General features: G+C 37.3%; 1 protein-coding gene across 6 annotated transcripts in view; it reads right to left on the bottom strand.

Annotated features, from left to right (window-relative positions):
* BBS9 (Bardet-Biedl syndrome 9) overlaps positions 1 to 20941 on the bottom strand; it is a 614322-nt gene that overhangs the window by 377860 nt on the left and 215521 nt on the right. For all 6 annotated transcript variants that reach the window (XR_013829928.1, XR_013829929.1, XR_013829930.1 and 3 more), the window contains 3 exons: positions 19517 to 19612; positions 8813 to 8985; positions 4875 to 5027 (listed from right to left, as the gene is read on the bottom strand). Coding sequence is in view for 1 of the 6 variants with exons in the window: in XM_079932453.1 (XP_079788579.1) it covers positions 4875 to 5027; positions 8813 to 8985; positions 19517 to 19612 (422 nt within the window). In the remaining 5 variants the exon portion in view is untranslated. The remainder of the gene's footprint in view (positions 1 to 4874; positions 5028 to 8812; positions 8986 to 19516; positions 19613 to 20941) is intronic.

Raw genomic sequence — 20941 nt, 5'->3', positions numbered from 1 at the left:
GCTAAACACCAAGGGCACAGAAGCCATTCTGCCCTCCCACCCTGACCTTACCTATCCCTGTACCTGGTAAATTGACTTTTTGGTTCCTAAATAACAATAGCTATCATTACTGAGTGCAGAGCTAGTAAGCCAAACTTTGACCTCAGAACCTACGAACGTACCATCACTAACTCTATTACATGAGTAAATGTACCATACCAACTATTTCACATTACAGCCAACTCAGCAATGCTTAATCATTCGTATATGAAGGGACTTGGGCTTCACTTTCAGTTTGTCCTAAGGACTTTATTGGAATTCATAGCAGTTCCTGGATATCTAGCACCCATAAGACCCCCAAACTTCCTCAGTTCTACATTTCTACATCCTATCCTCACCGTTCAGAGGATACATTTTATGAAAGAAATTTTGTTTCCAAGAGAAAGAACCCAACAATTACATAAAGGGAAAATGAAGACAATCAAACTTTTCATGCTTCTGGACAGGTATTAATACTGAAAGATCTCAAATAATTCTCATTACACTTAGAATATGATGAAATTTTCATTATACTTACAATATGATGAAATTTAACCTCTGTATCTGCATTGAGATATTTCAACAGATGATTATTTCATACTTAACTCTGGCACACACATACTCACAAAAAAGGAATAGAAAAGATTTCTTTAGTCAAGAATTTTCAGCGATAAAACCTTCCTAGCTACGGCAGTTTACCTGAGTCCTCCAACAATATTATTTAGGAAGCGAGAAGAGTTTCATTTTTTTAGTGGCTTTTGAGGATTTTAGAATAAATCATCCTAATGATTCATGAGCCTGAACTGAAAGAATTCTCCGCTGCTCTGTTCTTTGTAGGATTGCCCTTATCCAAGACATCCAGTTTCAAGAAATTATCTTGGTGGCAAGAAAGCATTCATTCCTAGAACAAATGTTTATTAAGCACCTATAACATGACAAGAAATGTATTGTGCTAAGAATATAGTAGTGAATAAGACAAAAGAAAAAAAAGGTCCCTGCCTTCAGAGAGTTTACACACTAGTTTTAGGAGGATACTGACTTCTGCTTCTATTTTCACATAAACCAATTATCACCACTTCATTAAATGATGACAATATAGCATCTTCCAGATGCCTGGTGATAAATGGACAGGAAGTAAATTTATCAATGTACAGCTCAGAATGCTTATCCAACTAAAACTAAAGTGGCACTAAGATGCACAGAAAAGAGAAAATTAAAAGCCCCTTGCACATGAGAAAACAAGGACTCCACACAGGTAGCAGAACTAATTTTAAACTGACACATTAGGAACACACTTTACAAATCTAGTGACACTCATGCAATGGTGTTATGCCATGGAGAGTAAGGACAGGCTCCAGCACAAATCATTATTTCATGGGCTTGGCTAATCTGCCAAGTAAGTCATCCAAGTAATCTGCCCCCTAGCCAGGGAAAGTATAAAGATAAGTTTACACTAAACCAAAGGTATGTGATAGTGAGGTATGTCATACACCTGTCTAGTCACAATAGAATTGTCTAAAAGGGATTTTTCTCAGTGTTAGACTCAGCATTAAAACTATTTTTAAGATTTATCTTTCAATAAACTGTGTTTTTCCATACTACAGAATGTCTAGATTACAGAATACTATGCAGCCATTACCAATAGAAAAGTAGATCTACATAGTGTGAGAGAGCTCCAGTACATACTGTGGAAGAAAAACAAAAAAGAGAGGCAGACTAATACGTATAGTATGATACTACTTATGAATTTTTTAGCCTCACAAAACAACATTTTGTTTTTGAATGAAAGAAAAGAGGTCTAGAAAGACACAAAAACAAACAAAAGTGATCATATTTCTGAGAAGATGATAAAGAACTAAGTTCGAGAATTTAGCATTTTGTATAATCTTAATATATATAATAAAACTAAGTAGTAAATTGCATTAAAACTAAGTCAAATTTCTTACAGTATTCATATGTTTCTTTCAAAAGCTTGTTCATTCTCTTTTTTGATCTAAAAAGAATGGAGACTTAACACATAAATTCAAGCAAAACTCTATGGTTTTGATCATCTTGTCCATACTAAAATCATGGAAAAACCCAACCTGGAGTTAAGCATAAAAAAATAAACCCCAGAACTGAGAATGTATAAAAGACAAAGGAAGTCTTGCTATATAGAAAATATGGAAAGCATTAAATCAAGCACCCTCATCAAACCCCTTTAAAGACCCCTCTGCCATTGTGTCCACAAAAAGATACAGCACCATTAAAGATAAGATTCAGCTTCTTCAGCCCCAAGTGCAGGTGTGGCAAGAAACCTAAGAATGAGATAAGTCATCAAAGAGATATGAAGAAGAAGGAGGAGGAAAACAAAACAAAAAGTGCACCAAAGAGAGAAAAAAGAAGTCTGGGAACAGAAAGAGCGTAGTGTCAACTAACCTAAGAGTCACATAATTGCTCCAGCACAAAAGAAACTGGCAGTCTATATTTGTAGAACAATTTACCAAGCATTTCTACATCCATTATGGAATAGAATCTTTGTAACAACACAGTGAGTAGTTATTCCATTTTACAGAAAGAAACTGAAGTTCTGGGAAGGTAAGGGAATTGCCAAAAGCCGCATAGCTAATAAGTGACATGACAGAACTGGGGTCTTTGGACTTCAAGCCCAGTGTTCTTTCCAATACCCTACTATTGTTATAGACTGTCCCTCAAATTGCTACTAATTTTCAAATAACAATGAAAATTTCAAGAAGCAAATGTATTATCAATACATTTATTGATGTTTACATGGTAAGCTATTTTTCTTTCCTCTAGAAAAGCCAACTATATAAAAAAAATACCTGATTCGTTCTTTCAAAAACAACAGAATGTGGTAGAGCGCAGTGGACGGGAGGGGAGTTCTGTTAATAAAAGGCAACATGAGGGAGTCTCGTGTGATGGAGCTGTTTGGTGTCTTGAATGTGGTGGTGGATACACAAACCTGCATGTGTGATAAAACTGTATAGAACTTAATACACCCACAAATGAGTATAAGTAAAATTGTGGAAATCTGAAGAAAATCTATAGATTTTATCAATGTCAATACCCTGGTTTGTGATATTATGCTATAGTTTTACAAAATGCTACTACTGGAAGAAAGGGGGTAAAGGATACATGAGATTTAGCTGTATTTTTTGTTATAACTGCATGGGAATACACAACTATCTCAACAAAAAAATTCAATCAAAAAATCAACAGAATATTCATATCACCAACACCGATTCTGAAACAGATCAGTGATATTGTATAGAAATATGAGAAGACATAATGCAGTTATTCAAAGCTGACTTCTTTATAGTGGAACTGACAGAGGCATGACCCATGAAATTTGAATTTTAAAAATTATTATTTCAAGCCTGAGATGATAATTTGAATAGTTTTTGAAGACGTAATACCTTAAGAGTGAGACCCAGATCACCCTAGTCATGCAAATGATAAACCACTGGTAGAAGGACGAATCAGGAAGATGAAGAAAATAGACTTTTTGATTTAGAACAAAGGGCTATTTAAGAATTCCATCTCATGACCAACAGACACATGAAAAGATGCTCAACATCGCTAATTATTAGAGAAATGCAAATCAAAACTGCAATGAGGCACCACCTCACAATGGTCAGAATGGCCATCATTAAAAAGTCTACAAATAATGGATGCTGGAGAGGGTATGGAGAAAAGGGAACCCTCCTTCACTGTTGGTGGGAATGTAAGTTGGTGTGGCCACTATGGAAAGCAGTATGGAGGTTCCTTAAAAACTAAAAATAGAGGTGCCATATGATCCAGCAAGCCCACTCCTGGGTATATATCCAGACAAAACTATAATTCAAAAAGGTACATGCACCCCTACTATTCATAGCACTATTCACAATAGCCAAGACATGGAAACAACCTAAATGTCCAATGACAGATGAACAGATAAAGAAGATGTGGTACATATATACAATGGAATACTACTCAGCCATTAAAAAGAATGAAATAATGTGATTACAGCAACATGGATGGACCTAGAAATTCTCGTACTAAGTGTAGTAAGTCAGAAAGAGAAAGACAAATACCATATGATATCACTTATATGTGGAATATAAAATATGACATAAACGAACTTACCTATGTAAGAGACTCACAGACATAGAGAACAGACTTGTGGTTGCCAGGGGGATGGTGCAGGATGGATTGGGAGTTTGGGATTAACAGATGCAAACTATTATATACAGAATGGATGAACAACAAGGTCTTACTCTATAGCACAGGGAACTATATTCAATATCCTGTGATAAACCATAATGGAAAAGAATATGAAAAAGAATGTATATATGTATAACTGAATCACTTTGCTGTACAGCAGAAATTTACACATTGTAAACCAACTACACTTCAATAAAATAAATTTTAAAAAGAGAATTCCATCTCAAAGCATCAACTGACATAAAACTAGAAGTGTAATCTAATTGCTCTATAAGACAATTTGAGAATTATGATGATAATTATGGGATGTACTAAGAATTGTCCAATAATAACACTAATCATAATAGTACTATTTATCGAGCATATCCTATGTGCCTGGCATTAAGCTGCGTGCTTCACATAAGAGATGGAAAATCCTCACAACAACCCTGGGAAGTAAAATACGGATGGATCTAATCTAATTTACGCAAGGTCACATAATTAGAAAGTGGCAGAGCTTGACTTTAAATTCTGACTCTAAAGCCTGTGTGCTATTTCCTGCTCCATAATACATAGGAAAGAAATACCTTATCTTGATAGTCTGGTACATGACTCTAGGGTGAGGGAAAAAATTATATCCAGTAGTATAAAACTATCACTGTTATTATACTAACCTGCTTGTAAGTTCCATCTAGCAAGGTGTCCAGGTGTTGGAGAGGAGCAGGTGTTTTATCTTTGAACCTTGTTAATAGCCGGCGTTGAATGGCCCGAAATTGTACAGCTCTTTCAGATAAGAGTTCTTCTAATTTTTCACCATTTATCCGCAACTACAATGAAGAATTTCTTTAATTCAGGTTAAATGTGCACAACAAAACGTGTCTAAAGTAAGGATACTGGCAATGCCAATAAAAGTTTGAAAAGAGTAAAGAAGAAATTTAAGTGTGTTACAGAGTTTAGAGAATTAAAACTGTGATATTTGATACATGAATACATAGGTGATACAGTGAAATAGGTCAAATAGAAATTTAGTAAAAATGGCCCAGTTGTCATTGGGGTAAAGATAGATCATTCAATAAATGTTTGTGATAACTGATTAAATACATAAGGGAAAAAAGGAACAAGGATTTTTCCCCCAGTCTTTACAACAAAATCAATTGCAGAGGAATCAAAAGTTTAAACACAACAAAGCATGAGAAAATTATATTTTTGAAAATAATCTTAGCATGAGACAGATCTTTATAAGTCAAAAGCCCACATACACACACACACACCCCTGATAAATTACTAACTAAAAAACATTTTTTTAATTCTACGTGGTTAAGGAAAAAGGTAGAGAAAAACATTATAAGTAAAGTGATAAGACAAACAGCAAACTGTAAAAAATAATAGCAATAACCACAGAGACAAAAAACCATGCGTATAATATCTAGAAAGCATCTACAAATTGATGAAAAAGGACCACAACCCAAACAAATGAGTAAGAAGAAGAGCAACAATCCAATAGAAAAGTGGGCAAAATTCACAGAAAAGTTAATACAAATAGCTCTCAAACATACAGCGTTTGACCTGGCAATCACACTTCCAGGAATTTATCCTAGGGGTGAGCTTGCAAAAAGTAATGTACACACAAGGATATTCATTATAGGATTTTTTCTGTTGCTATTATAGTAAGATAATGTTAATAATCAAAATACTCATCAATAGAGGAACAGGTTGAATAAATAAAGAGGACTTTGCAGGACCACCAGGTACTGATAAGCAATGCTAGCCAAAGATGCATTGAATGAAACAAAGCAAAACTGAAATACAGAATATCATTCATGTATTTTTTTAAATCTATATAGTAACATAGTTGTGACTGCATAGAATAGTTCTAGAAGGGTAACAAGAAACTGTACACCAAAAATTGCCTCCAAAGAGGAGACTGAATAGTGGGAGGATGAGAATCAGAAACGACTCTTTTCAGTATAACTCCTCTCATAACTTTTGAATTTAATACAATTAAAATAAAGAAAGCTAGTCAAAGTCATAGGGAATACTCCATGAACCCAGATCATGTGAACTGCTAATTCAACTTAACAAAACAGTCATAACTAGTTCTGAAGTAAATATCATATTCAAAATGTTCAGAAATCAAACATATTATAGTTTACATTTCTGATATCAAACCAAACTTCCTTACCTTTTCAGTGCATGTATGGAGAACAGACACATGATTGGAAAAAAAACTTGGAATTTTATTAACTTCTTTTAACCCCAGTTTCAGAAGCATTAAGTAGCTAACTAAATCAAAGTATATTCTCTTGAAGGAAAAAAAAAAACTTTCATTACCAAAAGTTAAGTGACATAACAACTAAATTTTTAAAAAAGAATATTAGAGTTATCAATAATTCACCCTTTTAATTATATGATTTCCTGCTATAATACTTTATTTCCTCAATTCATGAAACAAAAAATTTTTTAAATATTCTCAAAACTGAGACATCAGCCAGGTTATCATTTCTTTGAACGTGTAACAAAACAGCAGTGATTGAAATGTTTTCACATGTCAGAATTTCAACATTTAACAAATATTTATTGATCTTAGTGCCACGCAGTGTTCTAGACTCTAGGAATTACAACAATGAATAAAACAGACAAAAATTCCTGTCTTCAGGGAGCTTACACTAAGGGACACATAGATTCCAAAAGCCACCTTGATTCAAAGTTTAAAGTCATATTAAAAAAAAAAAAAAAAAAAAAAAAAAAGTAGGGCTTCCCTGGTGGCGCAGTGGTTGAGAGTCTGCCTGCCAATGCAGGGGATGTGGGTTCGTGCCCGGGTCCGGGAAGATCCCACATGCCGCGGAGTGGCTGGGCCCATGAGCCATGGCCGCTGGAGAAGATCCCACATGCCGCGGAGTGGCTGGGCCCATGAGCCATGGCCGCTGGAGCCTGTGCTCCCGGAGGCCCGCGTACCGCAAAAAAAAAAAAAAAAAAAAAAAAAAAAAGTAGAGCGGGGCCAGAGAGCAAAGGAAGTATAGCATGCCCTTTTTAACTGTGTAACAAAAGTGCCTATAGTTCACCACATTCCCTAAGTCCCTCCCCAGAAAGGAAATGTCCCTGATGTAGAAACTCCAGGGATTTACTAGCCAGCAAATAAGGCGGGGAGGAGGGAGGCGGACTGTATGTCAAACATAGTCAATTAGAATCTAATATTTTTTTATTTTAAATATTACAAATAGGTAATTAGTATAGTCTTTCTGTGGACTCTCTTCCATAAGTCACTGGACCCCAGTTTTGCACAGTGAAGCAGGAATTTCTTAAGATATATCCTAGAGAATTATAAAGGTTCTCAATACTTAGAGTACCTAAACATATTTCCCAAACTATTGATTTTGGTGCCACAATTTGGTCAAAGTATACTGTCCTATACAATATTATCAGCTTAGATGAGGGAAGACCCAAATAAATTCAATTTATTTGATAATGCCGTGTTATCTGCAATGGGATGGTATGCACTGAAATTTTCCCTTTATGTTCACACTGTATTCAAAGAAGTCTTTATTTGTAGGTTAAAGTCAATGCTCTTAGAATGTTCAAGGGACTGAACATTAAGTAGAATGTTCATGTGACTGACAATTTACATGACGTATTCTCTCTCTCACTCCCTCTTTCTCTCTCTCATCCTCTCTCTCTCTAACACACACACACACACACACGCACGCATGTGCACACACACACACACACACAACACACACCATAGTTTACAAATTGAAATGCAAAACCTATTGATTCCTTAAAAAGTAGCCACTCTAGGGAACCAATGTTTCCTTAAACAAAGTGCAAAATTTTTTTGAAATTCCTCTTTGTAATTCCCTACAGAGTCTACTTATAGGCAAATAAAAGCCTGGTGAATTTTTTTTTTAACACATGGGACTTAAAACAATGACTTTCATTGTCCAATTTTTTTCACAAAACATGACTCCTGACTATTTCCAAATATCAAGTCAATCTTCAAAGGATGAAGATTTGACACCCTCAAGATACTCAAGAGAATCTAACACAGGCTCTGAAGGTACTTCCAAAGAAGAAATGCAAATATATCCAGGCAACAAAGTCACTGTCAGATCTCATTAATTTAGACATTTAATCATTCAGCATTTACTAAGCACCCATTGTGCCAGATACTGGAGAATATTTTACGTGATTAACCCTCATTCAGATGCAGAAGTTCTGGTGTGCTTGTTAAAAATGAAAAGGAAAAATTACTTTACTTTATAATCACACCTCATTTATGGCCTGCTAGAATTAGTTAGCCAATTGGCTGCCAATAAGCTCAAATAGTTTTAACACTGGGTTATTGGGGTCAAAGGTTAAATCCCCATGTGGGAGAATTAAACCAGCTCTGTTCTGAGGCCAGACCACAGCTCCAGGCAGCCACTCTGTAAAAGTGTGCAATTGATCACAAACTGGGCAAGAGGGCAGGAACAGATTCACAACCCCACCATCCACATAAGAATAACAACTTGATGTACACTGCCTAATAGCACGTATACTAGAATCCTTACCTCTGCAGCATCTTTCTTTCATATATTGAAAAATTACAGATGATACGGGTTATGATCATACACACCTCAAAATGATGATCGATCAACTCGAAATATTCTTGAAGGGGCATAGATCCAGAAAAAGAACATGCGAAATCTTTGATTCCCTGTTTTTCAAAATATTCCTGAAGGCGGATAATAAGCTCATTTGTTATGAGCCAAAGATCCTCAAATTGTTCACTCTGGATGCGATATCGTTCTAAAGAGAAAAAATAATTAAGGAAAAGGCTTATTAACACATAACTAGTAGCTGAAACTATATGAATTATCACTAACTCTGACATGAATACCAAAAGGACAAAGATTTCTTTTTTGGAATATAGATATAATTTCTACTGGCTTAATAAAAATAATTCTACTGCCTTATCGTGATTTTCTGCATCAACAACTTAACATCTTCAAAGCTCATTCCAAAGGTATGTGGTCACAACAGCAAGCTGCATAGTCATTTTAACTATGTATCTTATAATAGGTTTCAGTATGGTAAAAACACAAAATTTGGATCCTTCTAAAAAGAGCTTTACTCAAAAGGTAAAAAACAAACAAACATAACAAAAAAAGGTAAGAAAACAGCCATTGCAAAAGTACAACCTGGTATCACTAGTTTGTTTCAAAAAATTGATGTGAAATAAAATTTATTCTATAGAAAGCCCACATCCTGGACACAGTAGGCAGCTTAAATCCCTGTAAACATAATCAAAGTTTTCTATTTTTCTAATAGTTCTTTCATTTGAAGAGAGATTTTGCAATAAGACCCTTCCCCAATTATAAATCTTGGTTCCCTCCATTCCCTCCATTCCCTGACACATCAGCTCCAAGACAGCCAAAGTCTTGTCTATCTCCTACCCTGATGATTATGATGACAACAATGATGACAATGATGATGACATCAGTGACAATAACCACATCTATGATAAGAGCAACTATTATAAGAGCACCAGCTATGTATACATCAAGCACTATAACTACAAAAACCCATTTTTTATAAGAAGGAAAACCAGGCACAGAGAATTTCAGAGACTTGCCAAAGGTCACAAAGCAATTTAAATGTCAGACCAATAATTCATGGTATATATCCTTCTTCCCCAATTGTCTAAACTCTACCTATTCCTCAGGATCTGGCTTCAGTCTCACCTACCCCAAGAAACCTTTATTTCTCTACCATCTATAGAAGCCTTATATGTGCCAATCACTATCTAAAGCACTGCACATTCACTCTCAGCCCAATAGGCTACTGGCTATATAACAATAGCCCCATTTTACAGAAGAATAAATATAGCAACAGAAGAGTTTAAATAATCTGCAAGGTCATCTAGCCAATTAATAACAGAGCAGGGATTGGAACTTCAGCTAAACTTTAAATAATCCAAAGATTATCTATCAATTTTAACCACCTCATAACAATGCATTTCTCTGAATTTATATAGAGAATTCTACAGTTTACTGTGCAGTTAATACATACAACCATGTACTCTTTTTTTTTTTTTTTTTTTTTTTTGCGGTATGTGGGCCTCTCCTGTTGCGGAGCCCAGGCTCCGGACCCGCAGGCTCAGTGGCCATGGCTCACGGGCACAGCCGCTCCGTGGCATGTGGGATCTTCCAGGACCAGGGCACGAACCCACGTCCCCTGCATCAGCAGGCGGACTCTCAACCACTGTGCCACCAGGGAAGCCCCAACCATGTACTCTTATTTAACCTTCCAGATGATTATATTCAGTCTCTACAAAGAGACTGTACACTTTCTGAGATCAAAGTTACCTATTTTATTTAGTTCACCATTTATTGAACAATTATTATGTGCAATTTCATAAAGAAAGAAATGTTGGGAGTACAAAAATTACCTTAGTCTTTTTGCTTAAGGAACTTAAGGTAATACAATATGTGCATGTGAAATATTTATTTATATTCCCAAAGGTACATTGACAAATTCTATAAATATATTACCTCTTTAAATTGGTTTTTAACTTCAATTTGTCACCCTCAGCCAGAATTCAAGAATATATCTGCTCTCATTCCCCTAGTCATACTCTTTTCAATTATATAAGGAATAAAATACACTAAGTATGCCTGCCATGGTGCATGGCAAACACCCTGGTATTCTCTGCTGTCATATCATTCCCCTTGGAGCTTCCCCAGTCTTCCCCTCACTCCAGTCTTTTTTTTTTTTTTTTTAAACATCTTTTTTGGAGTATAATTGCTTCACAAATGTGTGTTAGTTTCTGCTTTATAACAAAGTGAATCAGCTATACATATATATAAATCCCGATATCTCCTCCCTCTTCCGTCTCCTTCCCACCCTCCATATCCCACCCCTCTAGGTGGTTACAAAGCACCTACCTGATCTCCCTGTGCTATGCGGCTGCTTCCGACTAGCTATCTATTTTACATTTGGCAGTACATATAGGTCCATGGCACTCTCTCACTTCTTCCCAGCTTGCCCTTCCCCCTCCCTGTGTCCTCAAGTCAATTCTCTACATCTGTGTCTTCCTGTCCTGCGCCTACTTTCTTCAGAACCGTTTTTTTTTTTTTTTTTTACATTCCATATATATGTGTTAGCATACAGTATTTGTTTGTCTCTTTCTGACTTATTTCAGTCTGTATGACAGACTCTAGGTCCACCCACCTCACTACAAATAACTCAATTTCGTTTCTTTTTATGGCTGAGTAATATTCCATCACATATATGTGCCACATCTTCTAAGTATCAATGGACACTTAGGTCGCTTCCATGTCCTGGTTATTGTAAACAGAGCTGAAATGAACAGTCAAGTGGTACATGACTCTTTTTGAATTATGGTTTTCTCAGGGTATATGCCGAGTAGTGGGGTTGCTGGGTCGTATAGTAGCTCTGTTTTTAGTTTTTTAAGGAACCTCCATACTGTTCTCCATAGTGGCTGTATCAATTTACATTCCCACCAACACTGCAAGAGGGCTCCCTTTTCTCCACACCCTCTCCAGCATTTATTGTTTCTAGATTTATTGATGATGGCCATTCTGACCAGTGTGAGGTGATACCTCATTGTAGTTTTGATCTGCATTTCTCTAATGATTACTGATGTTTACCATCCTTTCATGTGTCTGTTGGCAATCTGTACACCTTCTTTGGAGAAATGTCTATTTAGGTCTTCTGCCCACTTTTGGATTGGGTTGTCTGCTTTATTGATATTGAGCTGCTTGTAAATTGTGGAGATTAATCCTTTGTCAATTGCTTCATTTGCAAATATTTTCTCCCAACCTGAGGGTTGTCTTTTAGTCTTGTTTATGGTTTCCTTTGCTGTGCAAAAGCTTTTAAGTTTCATTAGGTCCCATTTGTTTACTTTTGTTTTTATTTCCATGTCTCTAGGAGGTGGATCAAAAAGGATCTTGCTGTGTTTTATGTCATAGAGTGTTCTGCCTATGATTTCTACTAAGAGTTTAATAGTGTCTGACCTTACATTTACGTCTTTACTCCATTTTGAGTTTCTTTTTGTGTATGGTGTTAAGGAGTGTTCCAACTTCATTCTTTTTTTTCCTTTTTTTTTTTTTTTTTTGCGTTACACGGGCCTCTCACTGTTGTGGCCTCTCCCGTTATGGAGCACAGGCTCCGGACGCACAGGCTCAGCGGCCATGGCTCACGGGCACAGCCGCTCCGTGGCATGTGGGATCTTCCCGGACCGGGGCATGAACCTGTGTCCCCTGAATCGACAGGCGGACTCTCAACCACTGCGCCACCAGGGAAGCCCCAACTTCATTCTTTTACATGTCGCTGTCCAGTTTTCCCAGCACCACTTATTGAAAAGGCTGTCTTTTCTCCATTGTATATTCTTGCCTCCTTTATCAAAAATAAGGTGACCATATGTGTGTGGGTTTATCTCTGGGCTTTCTATCCTGTTCCATTGATCTATATTTCTGTTTTTGTGCTAGTACCGTACTGTCTTGATTACTGTGGCTTGGTATATAGTCTGAAGTCAGGGAGCCTGATTCCTCCAGCTCCGTTTTTCTTTCTCAAGATTGCTTTGGCTATTTGGGTTCTTTTGTGTTTCCATACAAATTGTGACATTTTTTGTTCTAGTTCTGTGAAAAATGCCATTGGTAGTTTGATAGGGATTGCACTGAATCTGTAGATTGCTTTGGGTAGTATAGTCATTTTCACAATGTTGATTCTTCCAATCCAAGAACATGGTATATCTCTCCATCTGTTTCTATCATCTTTAATTTCATTCATCAATGTGTTATACTTTCTGCATACAGGACTTTTGTCTCCTGAGGCAGGTTTATTCCTAGGGGTTTTTGGTTTTTTTTTTTTTTGCAGGATGCAGGCCTCTCACTGTTGTGGCCTCTCCCATTGCAGAGCACAGGCTCCGGATGCGCAGGCTCAGCGGCCATGGCTCACGGGCCCAGCTGCTCTGCGGCATGTGGGATCTTCCCGGACCAGGGCACAAACCTGCATCCCCTGCATTGGCAGGCGGACTCTCAACCACTGCGCCACCAGGGAAGCCCTATTCCTAGGTATTTTATTCTTTTTCTTGCAATGGTAAATAGGAGTGTTTCCTTATTTTGTCTTTCAGATTTTTCATCATTAGTGTATAGGAATGCAAGAGGTTTCTGAGCATTAATTTTGTATCCGGATACTTTACCAAATTCATTGATTAGCTCTAGTAGCTTTCTGGTAGCATCCTTAGGATTCTGTATGTATGGTATCATGTCATCTGCAAACAGACAGTTTATGTCGTCTTTCCCGATTTGGATTCCTTTTATTTCATTTTCTTCTCAGATTGCTGTGGCTAAAACTTTCAAAACTACGTTGAATAACAGTGGTGAGAGTAGGCAACCTTGTCTTGTTCCAGATCTTAGACTAAATGGTTACACAGTTTTTCACCACTGAAAACGATCTTGGCTGTGGGTTTGTCATATATGGCCTTTATTATGTTGAGGTAAGTTCCCAATAAGCCTACTTTCTGGAGGGTTTTTATCATAAATGGGTGTTGAATTTTGTTGAAAGCTTTTTCTGCATCTATTGAGATGATCATATGGTATTTTTCGTTCAATTTGTAAATATCGTGTATCACATTGATTGATTCGCGTATATTGAAGAATCCTTGCATTCCTGGGATAAACCCCACTTCATCATGGTGTATGATCCTTTTAATGTGCTGTTGGATTCTGTTTGCTAGTATTTTGTTGAGGATTTTTGCATCTACGTTCATCAGTGATATTGGCCTGTAGTTTACTTTCTTTGTAACATCTGTGTCTGGTTTTGGTATCAGGGTGATGGTGGTGGCCTTGTAGAATGAGTGTGGGAGTGTTCCTCCCTCTGGTATATTTTGAAAGAGTTTGAGAAGGATATAGGTGTTAGCTCTTCTCTAAATGTTTGACAGAATTCGCCTGTGAAGCCATCTGGTCCTGGGCTTTTGTTGGAAGATTTTTAATCACAGTCTCAATTTCAGTGCTTGTGATTGGTCTGTTTATATTTTCTATTTCTTCCTGGTTCAGTCTCAGAAGGTTGTGCTTTTCTAAGAATTTGTCCATTTATTTCAGGTTGTCCATTTTATTTGCATATAGTTGCTTTTAATAATCTCTCATGATCCTTTGTATTTCTGCAGGGTCAGTTGATACTTCTCCTTTTTCATTTCTAATTCTATTGATTTGAGTCTTCACCCTTATTTTCTTGATGAGTCTGGCTAATGGCTTATCATTTTGTTTATCTTCTCAAAGAACGAACTTTTAGTTTTATTGATCTTTGCTATCATTTCCTTCATTTCTCTTTCATTTATTTCTGATCTGATTTTTATGATTTCTTTCCTTCTGCTAACTTTGGGGTATTTTTGTTCTTCTTTCTCTAATTGCTTTAGGTGTAAGGTTAGGTTGATTATTTGAGATGTTTCTTGTTTCTTGAGGTAGGATTGTTTTGCTATAAACTTCCCTCTTAGAACTGCTGTTGCTGCAACCCATAGATTTTGGGTTGTCGTGTTTTCATTGTCATTTGTTTCTAGGTATTTTTTGATTTCCTCTTTGATTTCCTCAGTGATCTCTCGTTATTTAGTAGCATATTGTTTAGCCTCCATTTGCTTGTATTTTTTACAGACTTTTTCCTGTAATTGATATCTAGTCTCATAGTATTGTGGTTGGAAAAGATACTTGATACGATTTCAATTTTCTTGAATTTACCAAGGCTTGATTTGTGACCCAAGATATGATCTATCCTGGAGAATGTTCCGTGTGCACTTGAGAAGAAAGTGTATTCTGTCGTTTTCAGGTGGAATGTCCTATAAATATCATTTAAATCTATCTGGTCTATTGTGTCATTTAAAGCTTGTGTTTCCTTATTTATTTTCTGTCTGGATGATCTGTCTTTTGGGGTAAGTGGGGTGTTAAAGGCCCCCACTATTATTGTGTTACTGTCGATTTTCCCTTTAAAGGCTACTAGCATTTGCCTTTTGTATTGAGGTGCTCCTATGTTGGGTGTATAAATATTTATAATTGTTATGTTTTCTCCTTGGATTGATCCCTTGATCATTATATAGTGTCCTTCCTTATCTCTTATAATAGTCTTTATTTTAAAGTCTATTTTATCTGATATAAGTATTGTTACTCCAGCTTTCCTGTGTTTTCCATCTGCATAGAATATCTTTTTCCATCCCCTCACTTTCAGTCTGTATGTGTCCCTAGGTCTGAAGTGAATCTCTTATAGACAGCATATATACGGGTCTTGTTTTTGTATCCATTCAGCCAGTCTGTCTTGGTTGGAGCATTTAATCCATTTACATTCAAGGTAATTATTGATATGTCTGTTCCAATTACCATTTTCTTAATCGTTTGGGTTTGTTTTTGTGGGTCTTTTTCTTCTCTGTGTTTCCCACCTAGAGAAGGTCCTTTAGCATTTGTTGTAAAGCTGGTTTGGTGGTGTTGGTGGTGCTGAATTCTCTTAGCTTTTGCTTGTCTGTAAAGCTTTTGATTTCTCCATCGAATCTGAGTGAGATCTTTGCTGGGTAGAGTAATCTTGGTTGTAGGTTTTCCCCTTTCATCACTTTAAATACATCATGCCACTCCCTTCTGGGCTGCAGAGTTTCTACTGAAAAATCAGCTGATAACCTTAAGGGGATTCCCTTGTTTGTTATTTGTTGCTTTTCCCTTGCTGCTTTTAATATTCTTCTTTGAATTTAATTTTTGTTAGTTTGATTAATACGTGTCTGGGTGTGTTTCTCCTAGGGTTTATCCTGTATGGGACTCTCTGCACTTCCTGGCCTTGCGTGGCTATTTCCTTTCCCATGTTAGGAAAGTTTTCGATTATAACCTCTTCAAATATTTTCTAAGACTCTTTCTCTTCTTCTTCTGCAACCCCTATAATTTGAATGTTGGTGTGTTTAATGTTGTCCCAGAGGTCTCTGAGACTGTCCTCAATTTTTTTCATTCTTTTTTCTTTATTCTGCTCCTCAGCAGTTATTTCCACCATCCTATCTTCCAGCTCACTTATTTGTTCTTCTGCCTCAGTAATTCTGCTATTGATTCCTTCTAATGTATTTTTCATTTCAGATATTGTGTTGTTCATCATTGTTTGTTCTTTAGTTCTTCTAGGTCTTTGTTAAACATTTCTTGTATTTTCTCAATCTGTGCCTCCAACCTATTTCCTAGATTTTGGATCACCTTTACTATCATTACTCTGAATTCTTTTTCAGGTAGTTTACCTATTTCCTCTTCATTTATTTGGTCTTGTAGGTTTTTACCTTGCTCCTTTGTCTGTAACATATTTGTTTGTCATGTCATTTTTTTTGATGGGTGGTGCTATGTTCATCTCTTACGGGTCGTTTGGCCTGAGGCATCCAGAACTGGAGTTTGCAGGCAGTTGGGTAGAGCCAGGTCTTGGTGCCGAGATGAGGACTTCTGAGAGACCTCACTCCAATTAATATTCCCTGGTATCTGAGGTTCTTTTAGTCCAGCAGTTTGGACAGAGCTCTCTCACCACAGGAGCTCAGGCCTGCCCCACCCAGCCTGGGAATCAAGATCCTGCAAGCCACATGGTGCAGAAAAAAAAAAAAGGAGCAGTACAATAACAAAGAATAAAAAATAAAGTAAAATTAGAAAAATAAAAAATTTTTAGAAAAAATAAAGATATACATGCAACAACAACAACAAGGTAAAACAGAACCATAGGGACTTCGCTGGTGGCCCAGTGGTTAAGACTTCATGCTCCCAATGCAGGGGGCCGGGGTTCGATTCCTGGTCGGAGAACTACATCCCAAATGCATGCCACAACTTAACATGTTGCAACGAAGATCCAGTGTGCCACAACTAAGGCCCAGTGTAGCCAAAATAAATAAACATGAAAAAGAAAAAAAACATAACCACACCTAAAAAAAAAAAGCTGGAAAAGGTCTTGGCTGTGGGGGCGGGGCTTAGGTGGGGGCGGGGCCTAGGCTTAGGACCTGCAGGGCTGGAAAAGGCAGCAGGGCCGGAGGGGGGCCTCAGAGTGAGGAGTTCGGAGGTTAGGCCCTGGGTGGGGGTGTGGGGGCGGGGCTTAGGCTCAGGGTGCCTCAGAGTGTAGAGGATCAGGCTCTGGACCTCAGCAGGCTCCCCGCTGATCCCCTCACTATAGTGGGACCCTCCCAAGCGTGGGAACCCCTCCCCTCCCCCAGCTACCTCCCCCCCCCAGGGCCACCAATCCCGTCTGGCCTCCACGTTTCCTCTCCCTTCTCCCTCTCCCTCCCTCCCATGCCCTCAGGACTCACACAGCTGGAGAGGGCCTCAGAGGGCAGAGGATCAGGCCTGGGACCTCAGCAGACTCCCCAGAGCCCAAGTGGGCACGGGAAATGCTGGCTGTGTTCACTCCAATCCCCCAAGGGTCTCTCCCCCATCCCCGTTGCTCCCCTCACCATGAGTGGACCGCTCCAGGCATACGAGCACCTCCTCTCCCTCAGCTACCCCTCAGGGGCACTGGTCCCAAACTGCCCCCACCTCTCCCTATGCTCCCTCCCCACACCCACATCCTACCCAGTTGCTCAGGGGTTCCTCCCAACTCCTTAGGTGTCCGTGGTCCCCCACCAGTGCCTGGTAGGTGCCCTAGTTGTGAGGAGACACAAACTCCGCGTCCTCCTACTCCACCATTTTGACTCCATCCCATTGTATTTTCTTCATATCTATCTCCCTTCATCTCCAAGGACATTCCCTAGGTAGAATTCTAGACATCACTGAGGCCAAAATAACCATCAGGGAATTGTAATGGCTACACTTCATGTTTCAGTTTACACAGTTCATTTGATTCTTTATGTAATAGTTTCTCTCCAATTCCATTATTTAGTCTGTCTGCCCACACTGTAGCTGTGTCAAGGCATTCATTACCATATATTAAGATGAATGTGAATAAATCAGTTATATACATGGATATTTGGTGAAATTTAGAGAATGATAAAGTAACTATGGGCAACAGCAATGTTCTAAGAGTTACTTTATCTAAAAAAGAATAAATATAATGCATTAGGACATAAATACCCTCATTTGCACAAATAAATGTTTGCCTTTTTTAAATGGTCTCAATTGCAGATTCATCATACAGCATCATCAACTGAAATCAAACAGATGTGTATAATTTCCCAAAGAAATGTTGGCAACAATTTTTTAGTATAACTAAAGAGAACATTTTAACAAAGAGAAATGTACAAAAATGATTCCATCAACCAACTGAAGATTAAAATTAATCAAAGCAAAATGGTGCCAATGTAAAGAAGACTACAATCATGACCAATTACAAAGACCACGAAAAGTACAAAATTCTCTCATTCTTCTCAGAAATGTCTTTAATTTGTGTATCTTATTCTTTAATTTTTAGTTGTTTCCAAATCTATTTCACTAGCCACCAACCTACACATTCCAGAAGCTGTTATGATTTTAACCACAGAAACTTCATTATAGTTTCTAAAATAAGGATGTATAAATGTTCCCCCGTTAACATCTTCATTTTTCAAAAAGAACGTATCCTTATTTTACTATATTTTCTAATTATAAAAGAAATAACCAACTAAAACTGCAAATCCATAAAGTATTGATAGAAAATGAAACCCGCTGTACAAATGGCAGAGATTTTAAAAACTGGAGTGTACTCAGACTTATATATATATATACATACACACACATTCATTTCCCCTAATACCCTTAGTGTACCTAAAATTTGTTGAACACTTCCTTTCTTAATATTTTAATTTATTTCCAAGAAGGTATATAAAACTCAGTGAGTTTAGTAGCTTCATTATCTACATACATCAGAAGTCAGTTTTACATTGAGTAGTTTCAACCATTATTCTCATATGAAGCAAACAAATCAATAAAGCATATTTAAGTATGAAATTCAAACTTGACTATACAATTACTACTTTTCATTCTACTGAGATTAATCTCAGCAAAAGTTATTCACTTTCACTTTCATCTTTGCAAGTGTCCAAAAGGAGGATATAAGAATATACACATACCCCCAAAAAATTAACTCCAGTTTCTAGTAACTCCTAAAACCTAGTTCACCATATACCTATCTCAAAAACATTTTTCAGTTCTTTAAATTCCTCTATCAAACTCTCCTCATCCCCAAAACCAAAGTTAAGTATCACTAATAAAACAGGAGTCTATCTTCATAACTAATATAATGGCTCTTAGTTTTCAATATCTAACATCACCCTTGCAGAAATCTTTGATGTGGCAATGATCTGTGATGCACTGTTCTTAATAGAACTTTTCAAAAGCAATAATACCATGGCTTTACTTACGAGAGGTTTTGGAAGCAAGAAGAGTAACTCGGGAGCCTCCTAAGAAGCGAAAACCCATTACATTCACCTGATCATCTTCTGACTGATTGGCGAAGCCTACAAAGAAAATAAAAAATCACCTTACATAATCACAAGGCAAAACACTTAATGTTTAAAATAGGAAGCTTAGTTGACAATGAGTATTTTTTATGTCACTAGTCATGTTTAAGGTCCGTGTGTGGACTATAATATATTAACTGATCTCCACAGTTGCTTCCAAATGCTAAAATTACTGCCTCAGAAGAACATGCTGAAATCACTTAATTTTCTTTCTTCTACTAGTTCATTCTAGGTCTGAGGCAGGGAATGTACAAGATGAACTTAGAATGCCTGTCACACCAGAAAGCAAGGAAACTATCAGTGACCAGCAGACTTGTATGAAAAGGACGTAAGAGCCAACTTAAAGAGACTACCACTGGCCAGAGATGAAAATACTTGAGTATCAAAATAATAATAACTTCGATGAAGTAAAATACATCAAATATATTTAAAGGCATGGGTTCATATTGACACTAAAAATAAAACAAAAAAACCAAATGCTCACTATTGAAGGATTCTAAAGAATCAACTCATTATTTTAAAAATCAATAATAAAGACAAAGAACCAAGCGTTTATCCTGATGATCCTACCAAATTGTACCACATAAACAGTGGTAAATAAGGGAAACATTCTCTGTGTGGAAATATTCCAGCTAAAAATTGTAGAAAGCTTGAAAGAATAGAATACCACCATTTTTCAACTTCCAATGAATTAATGGATCTTAGCATTGACTATCAATAGCTGTTACAATCACAAAAAAGGAGACAAACAGATATAATGTACCCACTGCTGAAAGTATATACCACTATTCTTGCAGTAGTATGGCCAAAATAATCAATCCTAACTCTATTAGCACTAGATGCAACTATCAATTTATAGGGAACAAGACAGAGAAAATATTAAACAAAATCACAGGGATGTAATCAGCAAAATTCAGAGTATGGGAAACTCACAGGAAAAATAATTTGTACTCTTTAACAAATAAACTGCAAATTAAAAAGAGACATGGGGGCTTCCCTGGTGGCACAGTGGTTGAGAGTCCGTCTGCCAATGCAGGGGACGTGGGTTTGTGCTCTGGTCCGGGAGGATCCCACATGCCGTGGAGCGGCTGGGCCCGTGAGCCGTGGGCGCTGGGCCTGCGCGTCTGGAGCCTGTGCTCCACAGCAGGAGAGGCCACAACAGTGAGAGGCCCGCGTACCACAAAAAAAAAAAAAAAAAAAAAAAGAGACATGAAGGAGAAAGCCTACAGAAGAGGAGATATCAAAAAAATTCATATCAAAAAATTACAAGTGAAATATATTTGACTGCTGACTCAAAAAAAAAAAAAAACAAATAAAAATTATAAC

The sequence above is a fragment of the Stenella coeruleoalba genome (assembly GCF_951394435.1).
Source record: "Stenella coeruleoalba genome assembly, chromosome: 9".
NCBI lineage: Eukaryota > Metazoa > Chordata > Mammalia > Artiodactyla > Delphinidae > Stenella > Stenella coeruleoalba.
This window is presented reverse-complemented; position numbering and strand designations above follow the sequence as displayed.